Below are 22,652 nucleotides of genomic sequence, written 5' to 3' on the forward strand. Positions count from 1 at the left end.
TTAGGTTCTAGGTGTATACATGGCAGCTCGGTGAAGGGGTGCGGGGTTAAATACTGCTAGTGCTAAGGACCACGGTAGGCACTGGTGGTACGTGTCTTCTTCCCACTTCTGTCCCGGACCCTGTTCTAAGCAGCCTGGTCAGCTACACGCCCAAGGTCACACGGCTGCCTCTCCGAGGGCCCCCGGGTCTGCGGGGGCGAACCCAGGTCCCCGCGCTGGGCCGGGCTCCGGGCGCTCCTCCCCCAAGGACGGGACATTCGCACCGGCGCGCCCGGGGACTCAGGGGCCGGGCGGCGCGAGGGGCGCGAGGGGCGCGGGGGCCGCGGGGGGCGCGGCCCCGCGGGAGCGGGAGCCCGAGCCAGCGGGCGGGCCGAGGCGGCCGTGGCTGCTGCGGGCGGCGGGCGGGCCGCTCCCTGCTCCGCCTCCCCTGCTCCGCCCTCCGCTCCCGCTCCGCCCTCCGGCTCGGCGCCCGCCCGCCCGCTCCCTGCGCCGCCCGCCCGCTCTCCGCTCGCTCGCTCGCTCGCTCTCGGGCCCCCCATGCGGATGTGACATTTCACGCCGCCGCCATTTTGAGAGCGAGCCGAGCCGAGTCGCCGGGCGCCGCGTCCGCTGCCGGAGCCCCGACGACGACGCCGAGGAGGCGGAGGCCGCAGCGCCCCGAGCGCGGCCGGCCCGTCACCCGCCCGCGCCGCCGCCGCTCCCGCCGGCCCCAGGCCCCGCAGGCCCGCCGCGGCCGGCCAGGCCTCCCTCCCGCCGCGCCCGGCCCGAGGCGGGGCTGACTCCGCGGCCCCCGCCCGGCCGCCCTCCGCCCCCGGCCGGCCCGCGGCCTCGCAGCCCCGGCCCCGGCCCCGGCGGCGGGAGGCGGGCCCCGCGGCGGCGGCGGCGGCGGCGGCGGCCGCAGCGAGCGACGAGGCCGCCCGGCCCGGCCCGCCGGCCGCCCGCCCGCCTCGGCGCCGAGATTGGGCGAATCGCGAGCAAGTACGTGCGCGTCTCCCTGCCGCCGCCGCCGCCGCCCGCCGCGGGCCGCCCCGGGGCCGCCGCCGCCGCCGACGACGCGCGGGAGGAGGAGGAGGAGGCCGCCCCGCCGCCGCCGCCGCCGCCGCCGCCCCGGCTCGCCGCCGCCGCCGCCGCCCGCCCGCCGGGCCCGCAGCCCGGGCTCCCGGCCGCAGGCGAGGCCCAGGCCGCGGCCGACATGAACCACCAGCAGCAGCAGCAGCAGCAGCAGAAAGCGGGCGAGCAGCAGCTGAGCGAGCCCGAGGACATGGAGATGGAAGGTGAGGCCCGCGGGCCGGCCGCGGCGGGGCCGGGGGGCGCCTTCCATTGTGGCCGGGGGGAGCCGCGGGAGCCACGCGAGGGGCTCGCCATCTTTAAGCAGGCCCCGGCGGCCGCGGGCCTGGGCCTGGCCGGGCCGGGCGAGGCTGCACCGTCATGCCGGGCCCGCGCGCGGGGGTCGGTCGGCGGCCCCCTGCCCGGCTCATTGTCCGGGGCGCCTCCCGGCACAAAGCGCCCGCAGCCCGGGCTTGGGAATTAGGGCGCCCCGGCCGCCCAGGGACGAGGCGTGCTCTGGCCGCTGGCGGCCGCCGGGTCGGGAGCCGGGCTGCGGGGGGCCGTGCCCCTTCGCGGGCGTCCCCGGGGCCTGCCTCGTCTGGCCTGGTTCCGGTCGGCGAGCTCAGGGAACGCTCTGGCCCTCCGCGGACGCGGGGCTCGTCCGCACCTGCTCTCGTGCGCTTCCCGGGAGAGCCCGCCGGGGCTGCGAGGCGTTCCCCCGGATCGCTTTTAAAACGCCACTTCCTAGCGTCGGGCTTCATTTTGAAACACCTGCAAGGAAGGCACATGTTCTCAGCCTATGGACTGGCCCCCGAGTTCTGAGCCGCGCGCGCGCTCTTCGTTTCTAAGTTACCTCTTTTGTGGGGGCCGTGTGGTGTCCCACTCTGTGCGGTGCAGTCAGCATCCGGCCAGGTGTGTGTTTGAAACTACGCGAAAGCCCTCGCTGCACATGACTACCTACACCCGAATCAAAGCTGACTCCAGAGGTAACTAAATTTCCGGCCCCTGTGCCTGCAGTGTTCCCAAGTACTTTGAGATACGAGGTCTTGGTTGTAAAGGTTTGATGTAAAGAGTCTTGGGTTTACATGGCTCCGGCGGAGGTGGTCATTGGAAGGCATCTTTTATTTCTCGTGGCCCCAACTACTTTAAGGGCAAAGGCAAAGAAGTCTTAAAAGATAGCTTTCTTACGTACGTCGAGGGGTGAGACTGGCAGGAGTCCAGAGGGGGTACCTGAGTGTGCGGAGCAGTGAATGTTCTTAACTTGGTTTGAACGGGGATCTCGGGTTGTGTAAATGAATGGAACCTTGCTCAGGGAGCGGAGGCAAAGCACCATTTGTCCTGTGGAGTGGGTACACGTGTGGGGGCCTTGCACCCTGGTTGGGGGGAACGCTTACCCATGTCTGGTATTCCCCTGTGAATAACTTACTGCTGGTAACTCGATGTTCACTGAAAAAAATGGCTTGCTGGATTGCAGGACGCAAAGCGATGGAAATGCCTGCAGAAAGCGCTTCCCAGTGGCACTTAACAATGGCAGTAATGGGGGACAGGAGAGCAGAGTCCACACCACGGCCCTGGGCTGTGTATCTTGGTTGGCCTCAGCAAGGCAGTAGCTTCCCCAGAGCTTTTGGCACATGTGATTAAAACAGCCAGTCACAGGAATATGTTGTTGAGACAATTTTGTATATTCCTTTTATGCGGTGTAACAAAAAGGGTCGTTGTTCAGTTTCCTTCGTGAATATCAGTCCATCAAGACAAAAGTCCATTAGTGGTGGCATACGATGTCCCATGTCCACTGTCTCATCACTTTCCAAGTGTTTTTGAACACGGGTGAGAAGTAATAAACGTCGACATCGCTGAAGAGCCTGTTTCTGGGACAGAGCTGTGTGTTTGGGGGAACGAGTCCTGCCCACAAGCTCCAAGGACTTTTCTGTAAGATTGGGGTGTGTAGAAGGGTGGTGGAAGAGGTTTCAGAAGTCCATGCATGCTTCCCAGACTACTTTCTTTTCTCCTGGGCTTTTATTTTTTTATCATCAAAGTTCGCTTTGGAAAGGTCACTCCTAAAATCATTAATGTGGGGATGCACTAAAATCTCAAAAGTGGTTGGTGAAGGTTGCAGTTAGTAATGCTGATTCCTTAAACTTAAGAAACTGGGTTCTTTTGAGTGGACCTGTGTCCCACATTCATTATGCAGAAGGTACCTTGTCTCTGTAGGACTTCTGATTGTCACGATTGTCAGCGCTCTGTGAGCACCCACAGGTGTGTGGTTTAGAAAGCTGCCTGTGCCAGCCTTTCTTAGCCTTCTCACTGCAAAAACGTGGTGCTAGGTTTAGATACTGTAGTTGAGGATCGGAAAGCATGAAAGAAACCTTGGTATTAAAAAGCCAGAGGAGTGGAATTTAGTGAATATCAACTCTAGTTGGCCTCATATGTTGGGCTGTGGTAGTACCTTGAACCTGTTGGGTGTCTTTGCCCTGAGTCCAGTCGAATCATCAGCTGCAAACTGTTAGGGTTCTGATGGGCATGAGGAAAGGCAGGCTTTGTCAATGAAGAGCATCCTACCCACCCCTCCTGAGGGCAGGGCAGGTTTCGAAGGAGCTTGGGAGACTGGTTTGGTTGGTTGGTTTTTTCCTATCAATAGGTCAATGTTAGTTTGCTCTCCTCCTGCTTCACTTTATTGGGATAGCATCTGCTTTCGACTGAACTCTGCGCAGTGCACAGTCCTAGCCTATCCACGGGAGAACAACAACGCTCGGGGATTAGTTATTTTAAAGATGGCTCGTTCTTAGCAGTTGGGAGAGTTATGAAGGGTGAGGGGCAAAGAGGAAGGGGCTGGGGGAACGTGCTGACAGTTCACCGGGGTCGGACCACATGCGAGGCCTGGAGCAGTTGAGCCCCACGTTTCAGGGCTGGAGGCACGCAGAGCTGTGGAGCAGTGGCATTCCTGGGTCTGGCCAGGCAGGAATTTGCTTAGCAGTTTATTCATTATCTAACTCCGAGGCGGTGCAGTCCGAGGGGCTGAAGGAGTGACTTGTGCAGCCCTCTGCCCCCTGAGTACTTGCAGAGGTGATAATCTGGTCTGTTATGCCGGGTCCAGGCAACAGGAAGTTTTCCCAAGGCCTTGTTCCTGTACATAGACTGGCTGGCTCAAACGTAAGTACCCTGATGTTCCTTCCCTGGCTCTTCTGCCCTGCCCGCGTGAGCAGTCTGTGTTTCACGGTGTAATCTCTGAGACTAATGGGGACAGACAGTTTTGTTTGACTTTTTTTGTACAATACTCAGACCCCTGCTCTCAGGACCCCAAGCTGGGAGCAGATCAGTGAGTCATCTGCAGTTTTTGCAAAGAATTCATCTTTGACATCTGTGTTTTCTGTCTGGGGGGCAGCAGCCCGGTGGGTTTGTGTTTCTTTTAAACTCCTGAGGGTAGGTGGAGTTTCAAGTTACTGTGCTGCTGGAGCAGGTTTGAGAGTAGAAAGTGAGTTGCTTGCACACATGCACCCGGATAAACCAAACCTGTGCATTTTATTCTAAAATGCAGGTTTCCTCTTCAGATAGCACCGTAACGAGACAAAAATCACAGAATATGAGAGTCTTGGTTTTTCTCTCACTGTTAGTTTTGGTTGGTAAAAGAACTCTTGGAGGCTACGAAATGAAAATCAACTCTGAAAACCCAGAAGAAATAGAGAAGAAATTAGGCCAGACCTAGAAACATCTGACTCTGAGCTTGTCAGGTTTTGATAGGATTGGAAGTTACTCCCCACGGGCATCGCCCCTCCGCAGTTTCTCAGGCTGCTGATTTTGATTATCGGTGAACAAATAAAAGATTGATAACCGCAAATACCGGAAGAAAGCAAATAATTTCCTCCTTCATTTTTATTTTCTTGGGATTAGTTTTGCGGAAAGGAAGAAAGGGGCTGTTGAGTAAACAACAGCTCCTCGTGGCGGGGCGGTGTGGTGCCTGAGCACAGGCTTCCGGCCAGGCCCGCGTCTGAGTGTGGACTTTGCCTTTTCATTGTGTGACCTAATGGCACATTGCTTAAGCTCTGGGTGCCTCAGTTTTCCTGCATCGTCCAAAAGGAGGTCAGTCCTATCTTGTAAGGTAATTGTGAGGGAGGAGGGACAAAGCCCTCGTAAAAGTGTCTCGCACCCGAGGAAGGGATCTACTTAGGAACGGAGCATGTTGGGATTTGGGGTGGTGTGAAGATAGTGCCCTACAGGAATTTTGTCTTCATGTGGATTAGGAAGAAAACATAATGAGCCTCAGTTTAAGCACCATTATGGAATCCTGCACTTGAGATGCCTCAATAGTTACTTAAGATGAATGGCTTAATATTTTAAGAAACATGAAGTGGGTAATGGAGGAGACCAGGGGGTCTGGGGCATTGTGATACGGGCACTGAAGTGTGCTGAGCTGTGTAGCCCTCCGATGAGTGTATTCTTGTTCTTGGAAAACTTCTCAAGCATCTAGTGATGAATTTGGAGTGGAGAATCCGGTCACTGCGTCTCCAGACTTTGGGAGTCGGCCTTGCATCCTTCCCTGGGTCCCCACCTCCTGTTACGAAGCCCTTTTGGTTTTCCAGCCACCACCCTAAAGGAGGCCCCTGTTGCCTCATGCTGGGACTTTGCAACAACCTTCTTACTGGTTTCTGCTTCCATCGTTCCGAAAGCTCACACGCCTATGAAAATGGACTGCCCACAGGCCTGCTGTGCCCTGTCACCTCCCCCTGCTTAGGAGGGCGCAGGTGGGCTGTTTTCCCTGGATGTGGGAACTCGTGCAGTCCAGGCTGGGCCATCGGGATCCTCAGACTTGGCCTGGGCTTTCTTTGTGCTTTGAGCTCCAAGCACACGCAGGTTAGTGCTTCATGGGGGCAGCCCTGGCTTTGGTGGCCTCTCCCTTCTGGAATGCAAACAGAACAGATACCCCAGGACAGTGGTTCAGAACCTGTTCCAGTGCCACCTTCTACACCAGAAACGTCGTCTCAGCTGCTTGGCTTGCATTAGAGTCCTGTAGATGATGCGGTCACCACACGTGAACCTGCCTCTTCCTTGGCGGTGGTCTGTGTGGAAGGCATCCTTTTTTTGGTCCACTGTACTTGTGGGAGATCCTCATTCAGGAAACAGCAATTCTAAGTCTAAGTGGTAGAACAGGCGCTGGCTGGCTGGCTGGCTGGCAAGGAGGTGTTTGGAAGAGAAAGCCTCAGTAAAGTGAACCCATTTTGCTTCCATAAGCTGCTAATTCAGTGTCATTGTCTTGAAGGTAAGTTGCTTCTTTTTTATTTATTTATTTATTTATTTATTTATTTATTTATTTGACAGACAAGTAGGCAGAGAGGCAGGCAGAGAGAGGGGAGGAAGCAGGCTCCCCACTGAGCAGAGAGCCCGATGTGGGGCTCGATCCCAGGACCCTGGGATCATGACCTGAGCCAAAGGCAGAGGCTTTAAACCACTGAGCCACCCAGGCATCCCTCAAGTGGCATTTTTGATCCTTTTGGAAGGAAAAGCTTTTTTCCAGACAGGGCATTGATGGACTTCCTTAAATGACTGAAGGTTTCTTCCGAGTATTTTGAAAGGTGTTTTTGTCATTCTTTCTGCTTTTGTGGATGAGTAGTATGTATGTAGCCTGGGTATTTCTGTTTGATTTCCAAGCTGAAAGGATCTTACTCCGGAGACGAAGTGTTGTAACCAGGTATTTCTTAGCATGTACTGTGACAGTTAAATGTTCGGTGTCACCTGCTCGTGAACTTGTTCTGAACTAATTTGGACTTCAGAAAGTTGGAGGAAGCAGGATTTTGAGTGTCATGCGTAGGCAAGAGTCAGTTATGCCATCTTTCTAGTAAGTTAACACATGCCTTGGCGTTGAGTTGAGAAGTCAGACGTGTTGAAATTCTCTTCAAGAGAAGCAGGCCTACCTCCGAGGGCTGGTGAATTCAGCGTGGGAGTAGGGGATGGGGGTAACGAGAAAGTTTCTTATGTCATGAAATACACTGACCTGGGCAAGAGCTGAATGCTTCCAGAACGTGGTGACGACATGGCTAAACGAGAGACTGGCAGGAGAGTGGCGTCTGGGAGAACACACCCTGAGAAGTGGTGTCACTGCACGTAGTTGTCCTGGTCAGGTTGAGGAGAGCTGGGGAGAGGAACCTCCAGGGGTTACAGTGAGTGCAGAGCTCCGTGCCCGGTGTGGGCTGGGCCCTCACTGGGCTTTCTGTAGACAGTTCAGTTCTGAGGGCAGCCATGAGGGGTGTAGCCCTCCGTTCTGAGGTCACAGCTGCTCATAGGGTCGGAGATGCTCGGGTATTTTTTACAAGCGCCCAGGACACCTGGCCCGAGGGGGCTTTAGCTTACCCAGTGTTTGAAGCGTGAGTGTTGAGAAACTTGAGTCCAAGTCTCAAGGTGGTGGTCCTCTGTTCTTTTGGGGGAGGGCGGGGGAAGTGTCATTGAAAATCTAAAAGCTGTAGATAGAAAGGTTCCCTTGTGTGACCACAACTGTTTTTTGTGATTTTCCTGCCTGGCACAGAATATCAAAACCCAGGGCTGTCTCTGGTTTGAATTCCATGCTGGTGACTAAATCGGTTTTCCTGCCGTCCTGAGACCGGTAGGGCAGTGTCTTGCGTTAGGTGCCAGCCCTCCGAGTACCCACCTGGGCAAGGTCTGGCTCTCACAGCGAGTTGCTAAACTGCCTCTGGTGTGGAAATTGGTTGTATGAGGGTATTAAGGTGACCTCTGTTGGAGAGCACGATAAGCCCCAGGGTGTCTGGGTGGCTTTCTAACTTCTCTCTGCTCTCCCTTCGGCCACCCGATTCCTAGTACTTTGAGGAGTTGATGGGGGCTTTTTCAGGGGAAGCCACGAGCTGTTGCTCCGATGCGTCTGCTGAGCAAACCGGGTTGCTCGAGGGCCCCTTATAAGCAGGCGTAAGAGCCGTGCGGCTGGGGTTGCAGGTGTATTTCATCAATGCACTTTTGGGAATACCTTCTGTCTCAAGGCGCTTAATTGACCCTGTGCAGTGGCTGTTGTCAAACAAGTACCTGTAAGCCTTCTCCACTGTTCCTGTGGCTGCAGCGCCCAGCTTTTCCTCGTGCTTCTTCCTGCCCCCGTCCAGTACGTCTTACGTTCTAGCCCCGGGGGAGACGTTACTCGCAGAAACTATGTGCAGTGGTTAAAAACGTTCCTCAGTCCACATTGCTGTCTTGTAAGCATCAGACACTTGTAAGGATCGCCCCCAACGATTCTCAGCCATGCTCTCGTGTATTTTGAGGATTGTGTTAAGGATTGAGAGGGTATACAGAGAGGGTGGACTAGCAGAATGCCCTCGGAAGCATCTGGAGGGGGAGGCGGGCAGGGTGTTGTGGCCCCTTCTTGAGCCTTTGGGCTGACCCTCCCTCTCAAGACTGGGAGCTGCGGTGGCTAAGGAGCTGCTTCTCCTGGGAGGGAACAGTGTGCTGCCCTTGCCGGAAGGATTCCTCATTCTCTGACGCTCTTGAGGTCTCCTGGTTCTGATGAGAACAAACCGAGGTCATGTTCCAACTTTAGACCCATCTTTCTCCAGAAATCCACTTGTTTTCATGTGGGGGGCAGGGGGAGATGCCATGTTAGGATGAGGACCTGTGCAGTGCGATGTGGTAGCCACTAGCCGCGGGGCAGCGATTTTGGGATTGGAATAAAATTGGGGCACCCAGCTGGCTCAGTCCAGTCGGTGGAGCGTGTGACTGTTGATCTAGGGTCATGAGTTCAAGCCCCACAGTGGGTGTAGGGCTTCCATTAAAACAAACAAACAAAAAGCATTCCTCAACTGACTGGCCACATTTCAAGTGTTGAATAGCCACATGTAGTTGGTGGCCACCACCTTGGGCAGGGCAGGTCCAGGGCATGTCCATCAATGGCAGAATGTCAGTGGCCAGAGCTGGCCTACACGGTCTCTCTTCAGATCGTGGAGGGGTCTCAGGCTGGAGGGGTCTCAGGTAGCATTGGTATTTCATTGAAACTACAGTATGTCTTGGGAAAATTCAAGTAAAATGAATAAAATAGTTCTTTGGGGCAAGCCCTATACAGCAAGGTTTCTCTGGTTATTTGTGGTGAAGAACCAGGTTTCTTCCCTAAATTTCTAGTCCATTATGGACAATTTCTAAACCGTATTTTCTAGAAATACAGTGTAAAAAATTACTTAAGTGAAATAAAATAGAACCACAAAACAAGCCCCATTTGATTATTAAAGTCAGCAAATGTAAAGTTAACTGTTGAAATCAGTTATTAGAACAAACACATATTGAAAAAGAAAATTGCAGAAACTGTTAAGTTCATTGAAGTTGTGTGTATAGGCTGTTAATATAAAGAAACTCGATTACATTTGTAACTGTGGCGTTCCAACATGGTAACCAAACACAGTTTTGTGTGAAATAGCCGTTTCCTTCTATTGAAAGCCTCCATGCACACTTTGAAGGAATGCAGCATACAGCAGTAGTTTTTAAAGTAACAAATAATCTTGCTTCCTGCTTGGATGGACAGCATGTCTTACTACTCGTAGGCCATTTCTGTTTTGCTGAAACTCCTGTGAGCCCACCGCTGTGGAGGTATACTCATGAGAATTGGGGGGAGGGTGGTTTTCCAGAAGTTTTCTCTGGACAGTTTCACCTGTATCCTATTAAACAAACGTAAAGCTAAGTTACTTTTTTTTTTTTTTTTTAAGATTTTATTTATTTATTTGACAGAGATCACAAGTAGACGGAGAGGCAGGTAGAGAGAGAGAGGGAAGCAGGCTCCCTACTGAGCAGAGAGCCTGATGCGGGACTCGATCCTAGGGCCCCGAGATCATGACCTGAGCCTAAGGCAGCGGCTTAACCCCCTGAGCCACCCAGGCGCCCCGCTAAGTTACCTTTCATTCAGAGAGAAATGGTTGTGGGTGACACCTACTTTTGGGTTACAGTTAAATGAACACTAGACTCTCCCAAGGTGTGACATGGTCCCCCATGTGGTGTGCCACACTGCTTTGACCACACCCTTACTGTCCCATGCTTTGGTGTTGGGGGAAAGTCAGATTGCTGGAAAGTTTCTATGCTGGTTCTTCATTGTGCTTTTGGTCCACAGAAGGACACCAGTTTGCGGACTCTGTGCAGGGCATGTTTGTTTTAGCATTGTCCTTTCTGCTTGCTTGTTTGGTTCTGGGATGGAGCCTTGCTTCTGACTCTGTTACACCCTGTGGCCGCAGGCTTTGCTTGCTGTGGTGCTCAAAGAGCCCGGTTTGCAGGACAGACATTTTGGATCCCCATCTCAACTGGTGTAGTGCTGGCACCCCGGGGTGTGACTGCCTGAGTGAGGGTTCCTGGAACCCATGTGCAGGGGAGGCCCTCAGGGGAGGGCTCTGAGGAGTGGTGGAGAGGAGGGGGTCTGTGCCACAAAGAAGGGACAGGACTGGCTCCCCTGGGGAGGGGTGTGGGTCGCTGCCGCTTTGTCGAGGAGAGGACACAGCTTGGTTTGGGTAGGGACTGCTGGGGTGGTCAGAGGCTGATGTAGAATGGCATGATAAGGTTGGTCAGATCGGGAGCTGTGCGTCTATTGCAGAGGGTTAGGATCTGTGGTGGGTGGCATAATGTCCCCCACAGATGTCCATGTCACAATCCCGAGAGCCTGTGAATGTACTCCCGTACATGGCAAAGGTGATTAAAGATCCCTGATGAGGAGATTATCCAGTGCCGCCCAGGTGGGCCCAGTGTAATCACAAGGGTCCTTATATGTGAAAGGAGCAGGTCCAGGTCCAGGTTGGGTGGTGTGGGGTGGGAGGGGGTGGGGAGGCGGTTGCTGGCTCTGAGGATGAAAAGGGGAACCGAGGAATGGGGGAGGTCTCTAGAAGCTGGAAAAGGCAAGAAAAGAGATTGTCCCCTGGAGCTTCCAGAAGGGAGTCCTGCTGACACCTTGATGAGAGCCAAGTGAGCCCCTTTTTCAGTCTCCTAATCTCCAGAACTGTAAAAGAATCAATGTACGTTGTTCAAGCCACTGTTTATGTAATCCTTTGGAGCAGCGACCAGAAAATAATGCAGGATCCGGGGAAGTGGGTGAGAAGCAGCAGGTGTGTGCCCGATATATGTAGCTGGCCCCAAACCTGTAGGAGGCTTTGGAGCCGCTCCATGAGTGTGTGGCAGCTCACGCTCACTGAGGGCTCCTCACTGTGTGCCAGACTGTCCGTGTGTTAACTCACACGCTTCTTACTACAGCTCTCAGATGTGCAGTCATCCCTGGTTCACAGCAGAGCGAGCCCAGGCACTGTGTCATCCTCAGGGTCAGTGGTAGGATTTGAACCCGTGCAGTCTGGTTTCACAGCCATTTACAAGTCGTCATATCCAGTAGGCCCCATTGGTCATAGAAGTTGTGGTTACTGCTTCTTAGTGACACCCCTGTGCTGCCTTCTCCCGCGTTGCTTACCTCACCACCCCAAAGCGCTGTGCTGCAGTTGGCCTTCCGAGTTGAACGTTTTTGTGTGGTTCACCACATGCTTTGAATATATAAAGTAGCTCACTGCCAAAATAGGCTGGGGCCGCATGTACGCTTCAGCAAGAGGAATTTGGGGGCATAAGAAGATCCAGAGCAAAATGGTATGTCTTCACAGGTAGAGTCTGCCTCCCCCCTTAGAGAATGGAAGTAACTGTATCAGGTGTTCAGTAACAGGTTATAATAAGATCCTGAGCTGAAATGAAATCATCCCCAAAGCAAACCATTCAGAACTCTGGGTATGCAGAGTGATGAGAAATTGAGAAGGCTTAGCGGCGGCTCAGGGCGCAAACATCCCGCATTTCAGAGTCCCTGATTCTGCGGACCTGGGTACCAGAGCCCCGGATTCCTTAAGGAAGCAGGGGCTGGAAGAAGTGGGGTGACCTGGGTGGCCACTCTTCTTGCTTCATTAGCTGCCAGCTAGCTTTGTGGCATTGCTTTTATGGCATATTTTGAATATTTTCCTTTCGGGTCTCTTTCCATGACAGGGAATTAAAGAATGTTTGTGTGTATATGTATATAGGTGTGTGTGTGTGTGTGTGTGTGTGTAGGCTACTTTGGGAAGCATGTTTGCTTTGAAAAGTGATTGTAGCAGTCCAAACCTGTAGCAGAGCAGTTTTATTTTTTTATTTATTTTTTAAGATTTTATTTATTTATGATAGAGATCACAAGTAGGCAGAGAGAGAGGGGGAAGCAGGCTCCCTGCCCAGCAGAGAGCCCGACGTGGGGCTCAATCCCAGGAGCCTGGGATCATGACCTGAGCCGAAGGTAGAGGCTTTTACCCACTGAGCCACCCAGGTGCCCCAACAGAGCAGTTTTAAATAAAGAAGCCCTTACATGGTTGAGTGTTAGCTAGTCTTTGCCTGTTGAGTAAAGAAAGCTCAAGCCAGTGTGGCCTTTTGGTCTGTTTTCATGAACGTCCCCTCTGCCCACACAGCACAACATAAGACCTTGCACTGTGTGAGAACAGGATCTTTCATTTCTATAATTCCCTCTAAAAGTGTGCGTTTTTGGACATGACATCAGATGGATGACTTCCCTCATGCTACAGGTAATAGATTCAGGATATTTATTGGTCATGGTTTGTGCTTGAGTTTCTCGGGGAAAAAAGAGGAAGATAGGGGACACAAGTTTTGGCCTCAAAGGATGTGGCCAGGAGTGAAGATGTCCGGAATGATGGGTAACACGCATTGATGGCCCAGGTAGCTGTTGCCACACTGAGCGGCACCCTGGCAATATTCAGGCTTTCAAGCTGGTTGACTTGGGAGTGTCTAGAGAAGGTGCAGATGAGGGAGGTGGCTCATGGGTGTCCTAGTTGGGGATGTGTGCGCGCATGTGATCTCTGAGATGAACGTCATGTTACCCGATGCCAGTCCCACAAGTCTGTGTGCTCACCCACTGTGGGTGGGTGTTGGTGGTCATCTTGATGGGGAACTCAGTCCCAGGATCGCGGGGTTATGTGGAAAGCATGGTCGCTGCCATACTCCTAAGTCTTGAGGACAATTTAGAGTTGGTTATGAATTACTTTGGAGGTACATGGGGAGAGGGAGAACTACTATTGCACATCCCAATGTTTTAGGGCCAGTATTTCCTTGGAAATCTGAGGCTGTTATTTATAATCTAATTTCTATTTTGATGAATGAAGTTCTTTCTTTTTTTTTTAAGGCCTTTATATTTTTCTTGAAATTCAGTGTTTATTTTGGGTATTTTTATCAGAAGGCACTTGGTCATGGAATTTTGCTTTGGAGCAGAAAGTGTCAAGCCTCCTCAGCAGATGAAGAGACCGAGGCTCCGAGAGATGGAGCAGTTTCTAGACTTAGACCGTCCAGTACTGCAGCCACTCATGGCTGAGTAGGTTTAAGCTAATTCAGATTAAGTAAAATTAAATACTCAGTTTCTGAGTCTAACTAGCTGTCTTTCAGGGGCTCCTTGGGTGCCACGCGGGGGTCATGGCTTTGGTATTGGATGGCACAGCCATGGAAGGTCTCCAAGAGCACAGAACATTCGCAGGGGCAGGGATGCTCCCCGTGAACTGGATGTTAGCTCTGCCTATGGCGCGTGCTGCCTTGAATAGAATGGGCTAGCATGGTGGGTCTTCTGTAATCACTGAGGAAGAAGTTGCCCCAAACCAGCTCAGCAAAGCGCAGATGTGCTGGTAAACTCACTGTTACCTCCTCAGATACTGAGCGGGGCTGGGGCAGGGGGTTGGTGGCGCGCGGTCTGCAGAGACGCAGGAGTAATAAGCCTTTACTTCAGGAGGGTCCGTGGACCACAGACAGGTCCTGTGAGCACGTAACTGCTGCAGAGTAGAAACAGTGCCCCGGAGGTGAGGAGGTGGAGTTCTGGAAGTGGAGAGGAGGACTGCATTGGCTGTGCGGAAGCCACCAGGCCTGGGGTGGTGCTAGGGAGTGGGCTGTGAGGGACAGATGCCTGGATGCTGAGCGCGTGAGTTCCAGGGAACTGGAAGTGAGAGCCAGAGGCAAGGCTTCCGGTAGATGAAGAGAAGCACCTTTGTATTTTCTGGACATTTTCGTGGTTGTGTAATTAACACATTGTATGTGCTGTTTCTTTGCTTTACTCCCCATCACACTTTGAGGTCAGAGGACCAGCGGAGAGCCTGGGTCATTTTCTGTGCCAGTCCAATGTACTGCGTTTTTGCATTTTAGTTTCAATCCTATGGGAACATGCCACAATGTTTAATGCTAACTCTTCATTTTACCTGCTTTGGTAACAGTTATAAATGATTAGATTTGCACCTGCCCTTCTGCAATAAGTCGTTTCAATAAAATGTGTTAGTCACCATGATTTTTAAAATAGCAACTTCTGTTGAGACATAATCCTCCTAGATCACCACCCCCCCATCAAAGCATGCTCCTCGGTGGGTTCGAATATGTTCGCAGTTGTGCAACCCTCAGCAGTCAGATTATGAACATTTTCATTGCTCCCAGATGAAATCCTGTCTGTATTCTTTTGGGACACTCTCCTTCTCCCTGCAGTCTCGGCAGCCACCACTCTTTTCTTTCTTCAGATTTGCCACTTCTGGACATTTCTTATAAATGGAATCCTACAGTATGTGGTCTCTTGTGTCCAGCTTCTTGCACAGAGAGTCCCAGCCCAGGTTTCTCCACGTTGTAGTCGGATCCGTGCTCCGTCGCGTAGAACCTGGGCTGTGGTTCATGCTGGGTCAGGGAGATGCTTTGGTGCTCGTGGTTCTGCCGTTTGCAGTAGGTTTTCTTCAGAATGTTTTAAATGGACTTGGGGAACGCCTGGGAGGCTCAGTCAGTTAAGCATCTGCCTTCGGCTCAGGTCATGATCCCCCGATCTTGGGACTGAGCCCTGCCTGCATCAGGGCTCCGTGCTCAGCAGGGAGCCTGCTTCTCACTTTGCCTACTGCTCCCCTGATTGTGCTCTTTCTCTGCAAATAAATAAATAAAGTCTTAAAAAAATAAAGGGAGAAACTTTTGTGGTTATGCATACGCTTCAGAACTACTAAATTGAATTAACTGGGTGGTGCACGGTGGGGATATCCGTGTCATTTGAGGGTTCGAGCAGAGCTGCAGAGTGGCAGTAGAGGGTAGTTTTTTTTTTTTTTTTTTAAGATTTTATTTGATTTTTTTTTTTAAGATTTTATTTATTTGACAGACAGAGATCACAGGTAGGCAGAGAGGCAGACGGGGGGTTGGGAGAAGCAGGCTCCCTGCCGAACAGAGCCCGATGGACAGGGCTCGATCCCAGGACCCTGGGATTATGACAGCCGAAGGCAGAGGCTTAACCCACTGAGCCAGCCAGGCGCCCCAGATTTTTTTTAAAAAAGATTTTATTTATTTGGTTTAGATCAAGAGTGGGAGAGCACAAGCAGTGGGGGAGCAGTATAGAGGGAGAGAGAAGCAGACTCCTCAGTGTGCAGGGAGCCCGATGTAGGGCTCCATCCTCAGATCATGACCTGAGCCGAAGGCAGGTGCTTAACTGAGTGAGCCACCCAGGTGCCCCGATTTACTGGATTTTACCATGCATAGCTGTGGGAGCTGCTGCCAGTCCGTTGCTAATGGATCTGGTGCTGGAGTCCATAGGACATGTAGTCCACAAGGGAAGATGAGTGGGAAGCAGGGTAGGGGAGGCTGAGCTGGAACCATATCCTTGTGAGCCTCTCATGACTTCAGGTGCCCTAATGGCCCAGAAGGCAGAGAAGCCCCCAGGCATAAAGGAACATGGGCTTCTTGCTCTGGCCTGTCAGGTTGGGGCACAGTGGCTCCCAGGTGGGAACTCTGCAAAGTAGGGCTTGTAATTCCGGTTTAGCTAACCTGGCACACCATAGATCTGCCATTTGGTGTGGTCTTTGGCCTATCAGAGTTTTTGCTATCAGGATCCTGTTAAGTTTTAAAACTGATGAGAACGCTGAAGAGCTATCAGGAGGCGGGATTACATTTGTCGTTGATTGCCATCTGAAAAGCTAAAACTAGGACGAGTCTTGCTTATTGAGGAATGATAAACACAAATAACATATGTCTTATAGGAAATAAGTATTTTCCAAAACAAAAAAATTTAATGGGGGAATGGCGTTATTTTTATATTTTTTACCAATGTCTTTATTGTCTGGCCTAACAGAAGACAGCTGGATTCTGCTTTCTCTCTGTCTCTGCTTTCTGTCAGTTACAGTGTATTTTAGTAGAAATAGAAAATCCAGTCTCACAGAGGCACCTAGTTCATAAAGGGAACAGTAGTTTAATAGCCTTTTCAGATAATTGTGACAGTTTTTTGATACTGTACCAACTTCGGTAGCTTCTTAAGGTTAATTGCAGTGTGCCAGTTTGAAACCTTATGAATTAACTTTTCTATTATATTGAAATTCATTGGTCTTAAAAAAAAAAAAGAGATTTATTTATTTGAGAGAGAGAGAAAGCATGAGCTGGGGAGGAGCAGAGAGAGAGGGAGAAGCAGATCTGTGCTGAACTTGGAACTGGGGACCTTCACCTGAGGATGGCCTGAGGTGGAATCAAGAGTCAGACCCTTAGGGGACTAAGCCATCCAGGTGCCTGTCTTGTACTTTGAATCTACCTTGTCTGTACCATTCATTTAGTCCCTAAGTCACGTTTATGTGCGGTGGCAGTCTTGTGCTGTTACTTAATTGGGAACAAGGTTGTGGCTAACAGTTCTAGAAAGCTCAATTGGGACAGAGACCTCTGACTTGGGTTGTGTATGAAAAGTCTTGATACTAACTGACAGCATGGGGGAAGGTGTGGTTGGGTGCTAATCAGGGCAGCATAGTAGCTGTCCCCTGTCCCAGCTGTTTTGGGTGCTGCCGTGGGGAGGGAGCAGGCGCTGTTGGCTGGCCCCTGTGGTGGGGAGGTGCCAGGGACTGGGGTGTGGACACCCCCATGCAAGGGTGTATAGAAGATGATTTTGTTAAGATGAGTTAACAGACTGCATAAGAATCCACAGAGACAGCACTTGAGCCAAAAATAACTGGTGATTCTGATTATTTTCCTTCCCAACCCTTTATAACAGCTACCATTCCTCTTGTTAATATTTATTTTATTTGTATCTCCCCCTCCCCCCATTTTCTCTGTTTTCCAGTAGTTTGTATGAATGGAACAGTTGGAAGTCATTGGGAAATTTTTCTGGATTTATTTATTTATTTATTTAGATTTTATTTATTTATTTGACAGAGAGAAATCACAAGTAGTCGGAGAGGCAGGCAGAGAGAGAGAGAGGGAAGCAGGCTCCCCGCTGAGCAGAGAGCCCGATGAGGGACTCGATCCCAGGACCCTGAGATCATGACCTGAGCTGAAGGCAGCGGCTCAACCCACTGAGCCACCCAGGCACCCCAATTTTTCTGGATTTAAACATGATTTGTTAACCAGCACAGCTAGTTTATGTACCTCAGTGCATCGGCACGTGGTGCGTGTGTTCTTAGACCAGGATTTCAGCACGTATGCGCTTTCAGTTCTGTTCCCGTCGCCCTTCCCTGGCTCCTTGACATTTGTGGCTCCCTCTCCCCTGAAAAAGCAAATTTTGAGGCAGACATTTGTGTACTGCTTTGTATAAAACCATATGAAGATCTTGGGGGCAAGGAAGAGTCAGACCGTACATATTTTTTGTATAGAATCCTTTAGTTCTCTTTTCCCAAGTACTTAAAATATCAGAAACTTTTATATCAAGGGAGTGTGTGTTTAGAGAGCCAGTAGGGGCGCCTGGGTGGCTCAGTGGGTTAAACCTCTGCCTTCAGCTCATGTCATGATCTCAGGACCCTGGGATTGACTCCCGCATTAGGCTCTCTGCTCAGCGGGGAGCCTGCTTCCCTCTCTCTCTGCCTGCTTGTGATCTCTCTCTCTTGTCAAATTAATAAATTAAAATCTTAAAAAAAAATAGAGTCAGTAAATTATTTCTTCTTTCTGCCCTACAGGTGATTTCCCCCCACCTATTTTTAAGATTTTGTTTTTATCTATTTGACAGAGATCACAAGTAGGCAGAGAAGCAGGCAGGGGGTGGGGTGGGGGGAAACAGGCTCCCCGCTGAGCAGAGAGCCCGATGTGGATCTCTATCCCAAGACCCTGGGATCATGACCTGAGCCGAAGGCAGAGGCTTTAACCCACTGAGCCACCCAGGCACCCCCCCCCTTTTGTTTTTTTAAATTACTATAAAATAAAACTGACTCTGGCGGGGGTGGTTGGGGGGTTTCTGTGAATTTAACACCTGTACAGCTTCATGTGACCACTGCTGCAGTCAGGATACAGAGCAGTTCCCTCGGCCCGAAACCTTGGGCTTTTTCTGTGTAGTCATGCCTTCCCCTGCTGCAGACCCCTGGCAATCACAGATGTGTCCTCAGTCCCTCACTATTTTGCAGATGTTGTGTAAATGGAATCGTGTAGCATGTAACCTTTTAGACTGGCTGCTTTCTTCAGAGTAGCGTCCGAGGTAGGTGTTTGAATGGTCCATTCTGTCTGTGGCTGAGCTGTTCTCCCGTGTAAGTGCATTCCCTGCTGCCACTGAAGGACGTCTGGCTGGCCTCCAGAGCTGGGCCACTAGGAATGATGCCCCTCGAAATCTTTGTGGCAGCTTTTGTGTGGACGTGAGTTTTCCTTTCTCTGGAGTAAGGTGCAGAAGTGTTGGATCATGTGGCACAGTATGGTTGACCTTACGGGAAACTCCCCGGGCGGCTGTGCCATCATGCGTCCCTCATCTGTGCCTGGAGAGCCAGTTGATCCGCAGCCTTGTCAGCACCCTTACAGGTGGGCAGTAGTATCTTACTGTGGTTCTGATGTGCGCACACCTCACAGATGCCGGGCAGACAACTCTGCCGGTGTTCGTTTGCTGTCTCTGTGTTGTGCTTCAAGTATCTGTCCGAGTGTTGGGTTGTTTTATTGCTGTCAAGAGGGGAGCTCATTATCTGTTGGGGACGCGCCTCCTTTGTCAGGGAGGTGACGCACATGCGTTTTCTCCTAATCTGTAGCTAGTCCTTTCTCATAACGGTGTCCTTCTGGAGCAGTTTGAAAAGCGAAGTCTAGTTTGTCAAAGTGTTCTTGTATGGATTGTTCGCCCCACCACACGTGTTTTCTTCTGAAAGTCTTAGAGTGTTACATCTTATATTTGTATCTGAGATCCGTTATGAGTTAATTTTTGTGTAAGTTATGGGGTTGAAGGGTTTTTTTTTTTTTTTTTTTGTGGCTTGTGGATGTCCAGTTGTTCCTGGACCATAGGTGGTAAAGACCATCCCTTTTCCGTGGAATGGCTTACTCCTTTGTCAAGAACAGTAACATTTGTGTAGGTCTGTTACTGGGCTCTCCTGTGCCATTTGTGTGCTCATCCCTTTGCTGAGACAACACGCCTTGTCATTACTCTGGTTGCCGTATTGATTACTGAAGCTTTAGAGTGAGTTTAATCAGGTGGTGTAATTCCTCAGACCGTGTTTTCTCCAAAATTGCTTCATTTGCTATATTCTGTTCATTTTTCCATAAAAACTTAGAATCATCTGTAAGTAAAAAAAAAAATCTTCGAGGTTCATGGTGGCTCAGTGGGTTGGGCCTCTGGCTTTGGCTTGGGTCGTGATCTCAGGGTCCTGGGATCGAGCCCCACATTGGGCTCTCTGCTTGGCAGGGGGCCTGCTTCTGTCTCTATGCCTACTTGTGATCTCTCTGTCAAGTAAACAGATGAAATCTTAAAAAAAAAAAAATCTTTAGGAGTCTGGTTGGAATTGTGTTCAAACATAAAGGTGAATTTGTGGAGCTGGTATCTTGAGTAGGAAGGAGTCTTTCAGTCTATGAACATGGTGTCCTGTTCTGCTGACCCTTCCATCTTGAATGTCCAGTTCTCACAGGAGATGTTGCTTGCGCACAGCAGACGGTCGAGGTCTCTACTGGTTTGTAGATGGAAGTGTTTCCTCCCCGTATTTTTTGTTTTTGTTTTTTAAACAAAACCAGATTTTCTTTGCTGTTCTCTGAGAAGCTAGTCTTCCTCCCAGGAACTTTTAAACAATTTCTGTGGCCACTAGTGGTTTAAAAGGTATTAATTGTGACTGTTTCTTCATAGCCCTGTGGGTCCCCTATAATATGGAGGTTGAGGAGGAGGTGTGGTAAGTGGTAGTCTCCCTGCACCAGTGCGTAAAGAAACCAGAAACAACTTAGTGTTCTGTCCTAGGTTGCTGTTTATTTTTTTGTTTATTTTAAAAAGTTTGTTCTGTGCCCAACGTGGGGCTCTAACTCTTGACCCTGACCAAGATTAAGAGCCCCTTGTTCTGCTAACTGAGCCAGGCAGGTGCCCTTCTAGGTTGCTGTTTGTGGTTTTATTCAAATAGAGTTACCTATTTGAAATGACTCTTTCTGGCTACTCTTTTTTTTTTTTTTTTTAAGTTTTTAATTAGGACAATCGAGAGTGCTTAAAATCTCTACTCTGCATTTGACCTCATCCCCAGTCCCTAGATTCCTTTTTAAAAAAATCTAGTTCTTAAGAAAAATCTGGACATTTAAGAAGTTGCTGCCGTTTGCCAAAGTGTAAACAGACTTTCCAGGCCACACGTAGTCCGGGACTGTTGTAGGACTCCCAGTCTCTTCCAGTTCCAGATGTGCTGCTGGTGCGTCTCCTCCGCACTCTTGGGCTGATGTCATGCCTTAGGCAGGACTTGGTTTGTACCTTTTATACCCCGGGTTGCTTTGCTCTGTGTGTGTGTTTACTTCGTTTGAAGGTTGTACATGTTCTCTGAACCATTCATACAAACAATACAGAAGCAAGAAGGCAAGGAAGAAAGACTCCGTTCCTCAGAAGGAAGCGTTGTGTACCTAATGTATGTAGGCCTTCGTTGGTGACCCCTCTCGGGGTGGGCATTCCCCCTTCCTCTAGTTCACTTTCTTTAAGACTGCCTGAGTGAGAGTGAATATCCGCACGTAAGTGAATTCTGTTAGATAGTTGAAGTTTCAAAATACCAAAATGTTGAATACTCTTTTTAGAGAAAAAATGCAGAAAGTGGAGCAAGTGTGTTCCAGCTGCGCAGACTCTGTCGTGCACGTCGCTCAGTATGCGGAGCCCTTGGAAGTAGCTGGGATTGTGGAGCTCTGTCCCCGTGCAGAGCGGCCTGTTTCTGTTTCGTTCTGTCTCCCCAGTATTTTTGTTTGTTTGTTTAAATATTTATTAATTAGAGAGTGGGCATGAGCCGGGGGTGGGGGTGAGGGAGAAGCAGGCTCCCCGCTGAGCAGGGCTCAAGGATCATGACCCGAGCTGAAGGCAGATACCCACCGGACAGCCAGCCCGCTGCCCCATCTCCATCTTGTTAAATACAGCTTCCTCAACGTCTAATTCACCTTGTACTTCACTCATTTCAGGTACAGTGCAGTGAATTTTTGCATAAAAAAGTTGTTTTAGTTGTGCAGCTGTCACCACAGTTTTGCAAGATTCCTAGGCCAAAAAGAAACTCTTGCAGTCCCTAGTCAGGACCCCTCCTGCCTTCCGCCCCCAACCCAGACAACCGTTAATCAGCGTCCTATAGATTTGCCTGTTCTGGACATGTTGTACTGTATGTAATCCTTAATATGCCTATAAGTGGGCATTTATGTTTTTAACTTTTCTCAAAAAAATGATGCTTCGGGGTGCTTGAGTGGCTCAGTCGATTAAGCATCTGCCTTTGGCTGTCATGGTCCCTGGGTCCTGGGATCAAGCCCCCCCCCATTGGGATCCCTGCTCCGCGAGGAGTCAGCTTCTCCCTCCCCCCGGCTTGTGCTTTCTCTCTCTCTATCAAATAAATGAATGAATAAAATCTTAAAAAAGAAAATGGAAATGGTATGCGTAGTGGAGATCTTTGGGGATGAATGCTGGTTTTCTTTAGAATAGATTCCTAGGAATGACATTCGAGTAAAAGGGTATTTGGCTTTTTGGTTTTAATACATACAGCCTTTGGGTCGAATAGTTGACAGCCGTTTGACACCGCTGATTTTATGAGACCCTCCGCATCAGTGGGCATTTCCAGTATTTTTCTCTGTTAATTTGGTAGATAAAAAGTGGTATCACCTTAGTTAGGAAGTTGAGCATATATATTAGGTGTTTGTATTTTTTTTGAATTTCTTATTTGTTGTAGTTGGGCTGTTTGTTGAGTTTTAGGAACTGTGTGTATTCTGGATATTAATCCTTTGGCCATGGTGTGATACAAGTACTTCCTACCTTAGTCTTGTGGCTTCCCTGAAGCTCAGTCTTTGCTGGGGATGCCGGGACTTCCTTTTCTTTCCCACAAGTGGTTTCTTCTATACAAGCTAGCAGATCATGCCGTTTCTCTTTTTCTGTGGAACAAGACGGTATGTGTGCACCAGCGGCACGGACATAATTATGGGCTCTTCAGTCGTGCAGATGGTAGCCCCTCTTGGTGCCTGCCGGCATTCACACCAGTCACCAGAGTGTGTGATGTGACTGGCAGGGCGATCCTCTTGGGAACTGATGATTTTTGCATAATCAAGCCAAACTGGAGGCCCCAAACAAATGTTTTCATTTAAGGAGCACAAATTCATATGTGACTGTCTTTGGGGATTTTATTTTTATATACCTAATTTAAATCTGGATTATTTCAGAGTGTAGAGCTGTCTGTCAGGTCTCAACACAGTGGGTCTGCTTTGAACTGTCAGGCCCCGTGACTTAGAGAAGCTGTGCGAGC

The 22,652-nt window shown here is 50.4% G+C and overlaps 1 protein-coding gene across 1 annotated transcript in view; it reads left to right on the plus strand.

Annotated features, from left to right (window-relative positions):
- Positions 1-1,034: 1,034 nt before the first annotated feature.
- Positions 1,035-22,652, plus strand: part of USP7 (ubiquitin specific peptidase 7) — a 63,273-nt gene continuing 41,655 nt past the window's right edge. The window contains exon 1 of the mRNA XM_082750114.1: positions 1,035-1,274. Within this exon, the coding sequence (XP_082606240.1) occupies positions 1,193-1,274 (82 nt within the window). The 5' untranslated portion in view covers positions 1,035-1,192. The remainder of the gene's footprint in view (positions 1,275-22,652) is intronic.

The sequence above is a fragment of the Mustela nivalis genome (genome assembly GCF_964662115.1).
Source record: "Mustela nivalis genome assembly, contig: HAP1_SCAFFOLD_690, whole genome shotgun sequence".
Classification (NCBI taxonomy): Eukaryota; Metazoa; Chordata; class Mammalia; order Carnivora; family Mustelidae; genus Mustela; species Mustela nivalis.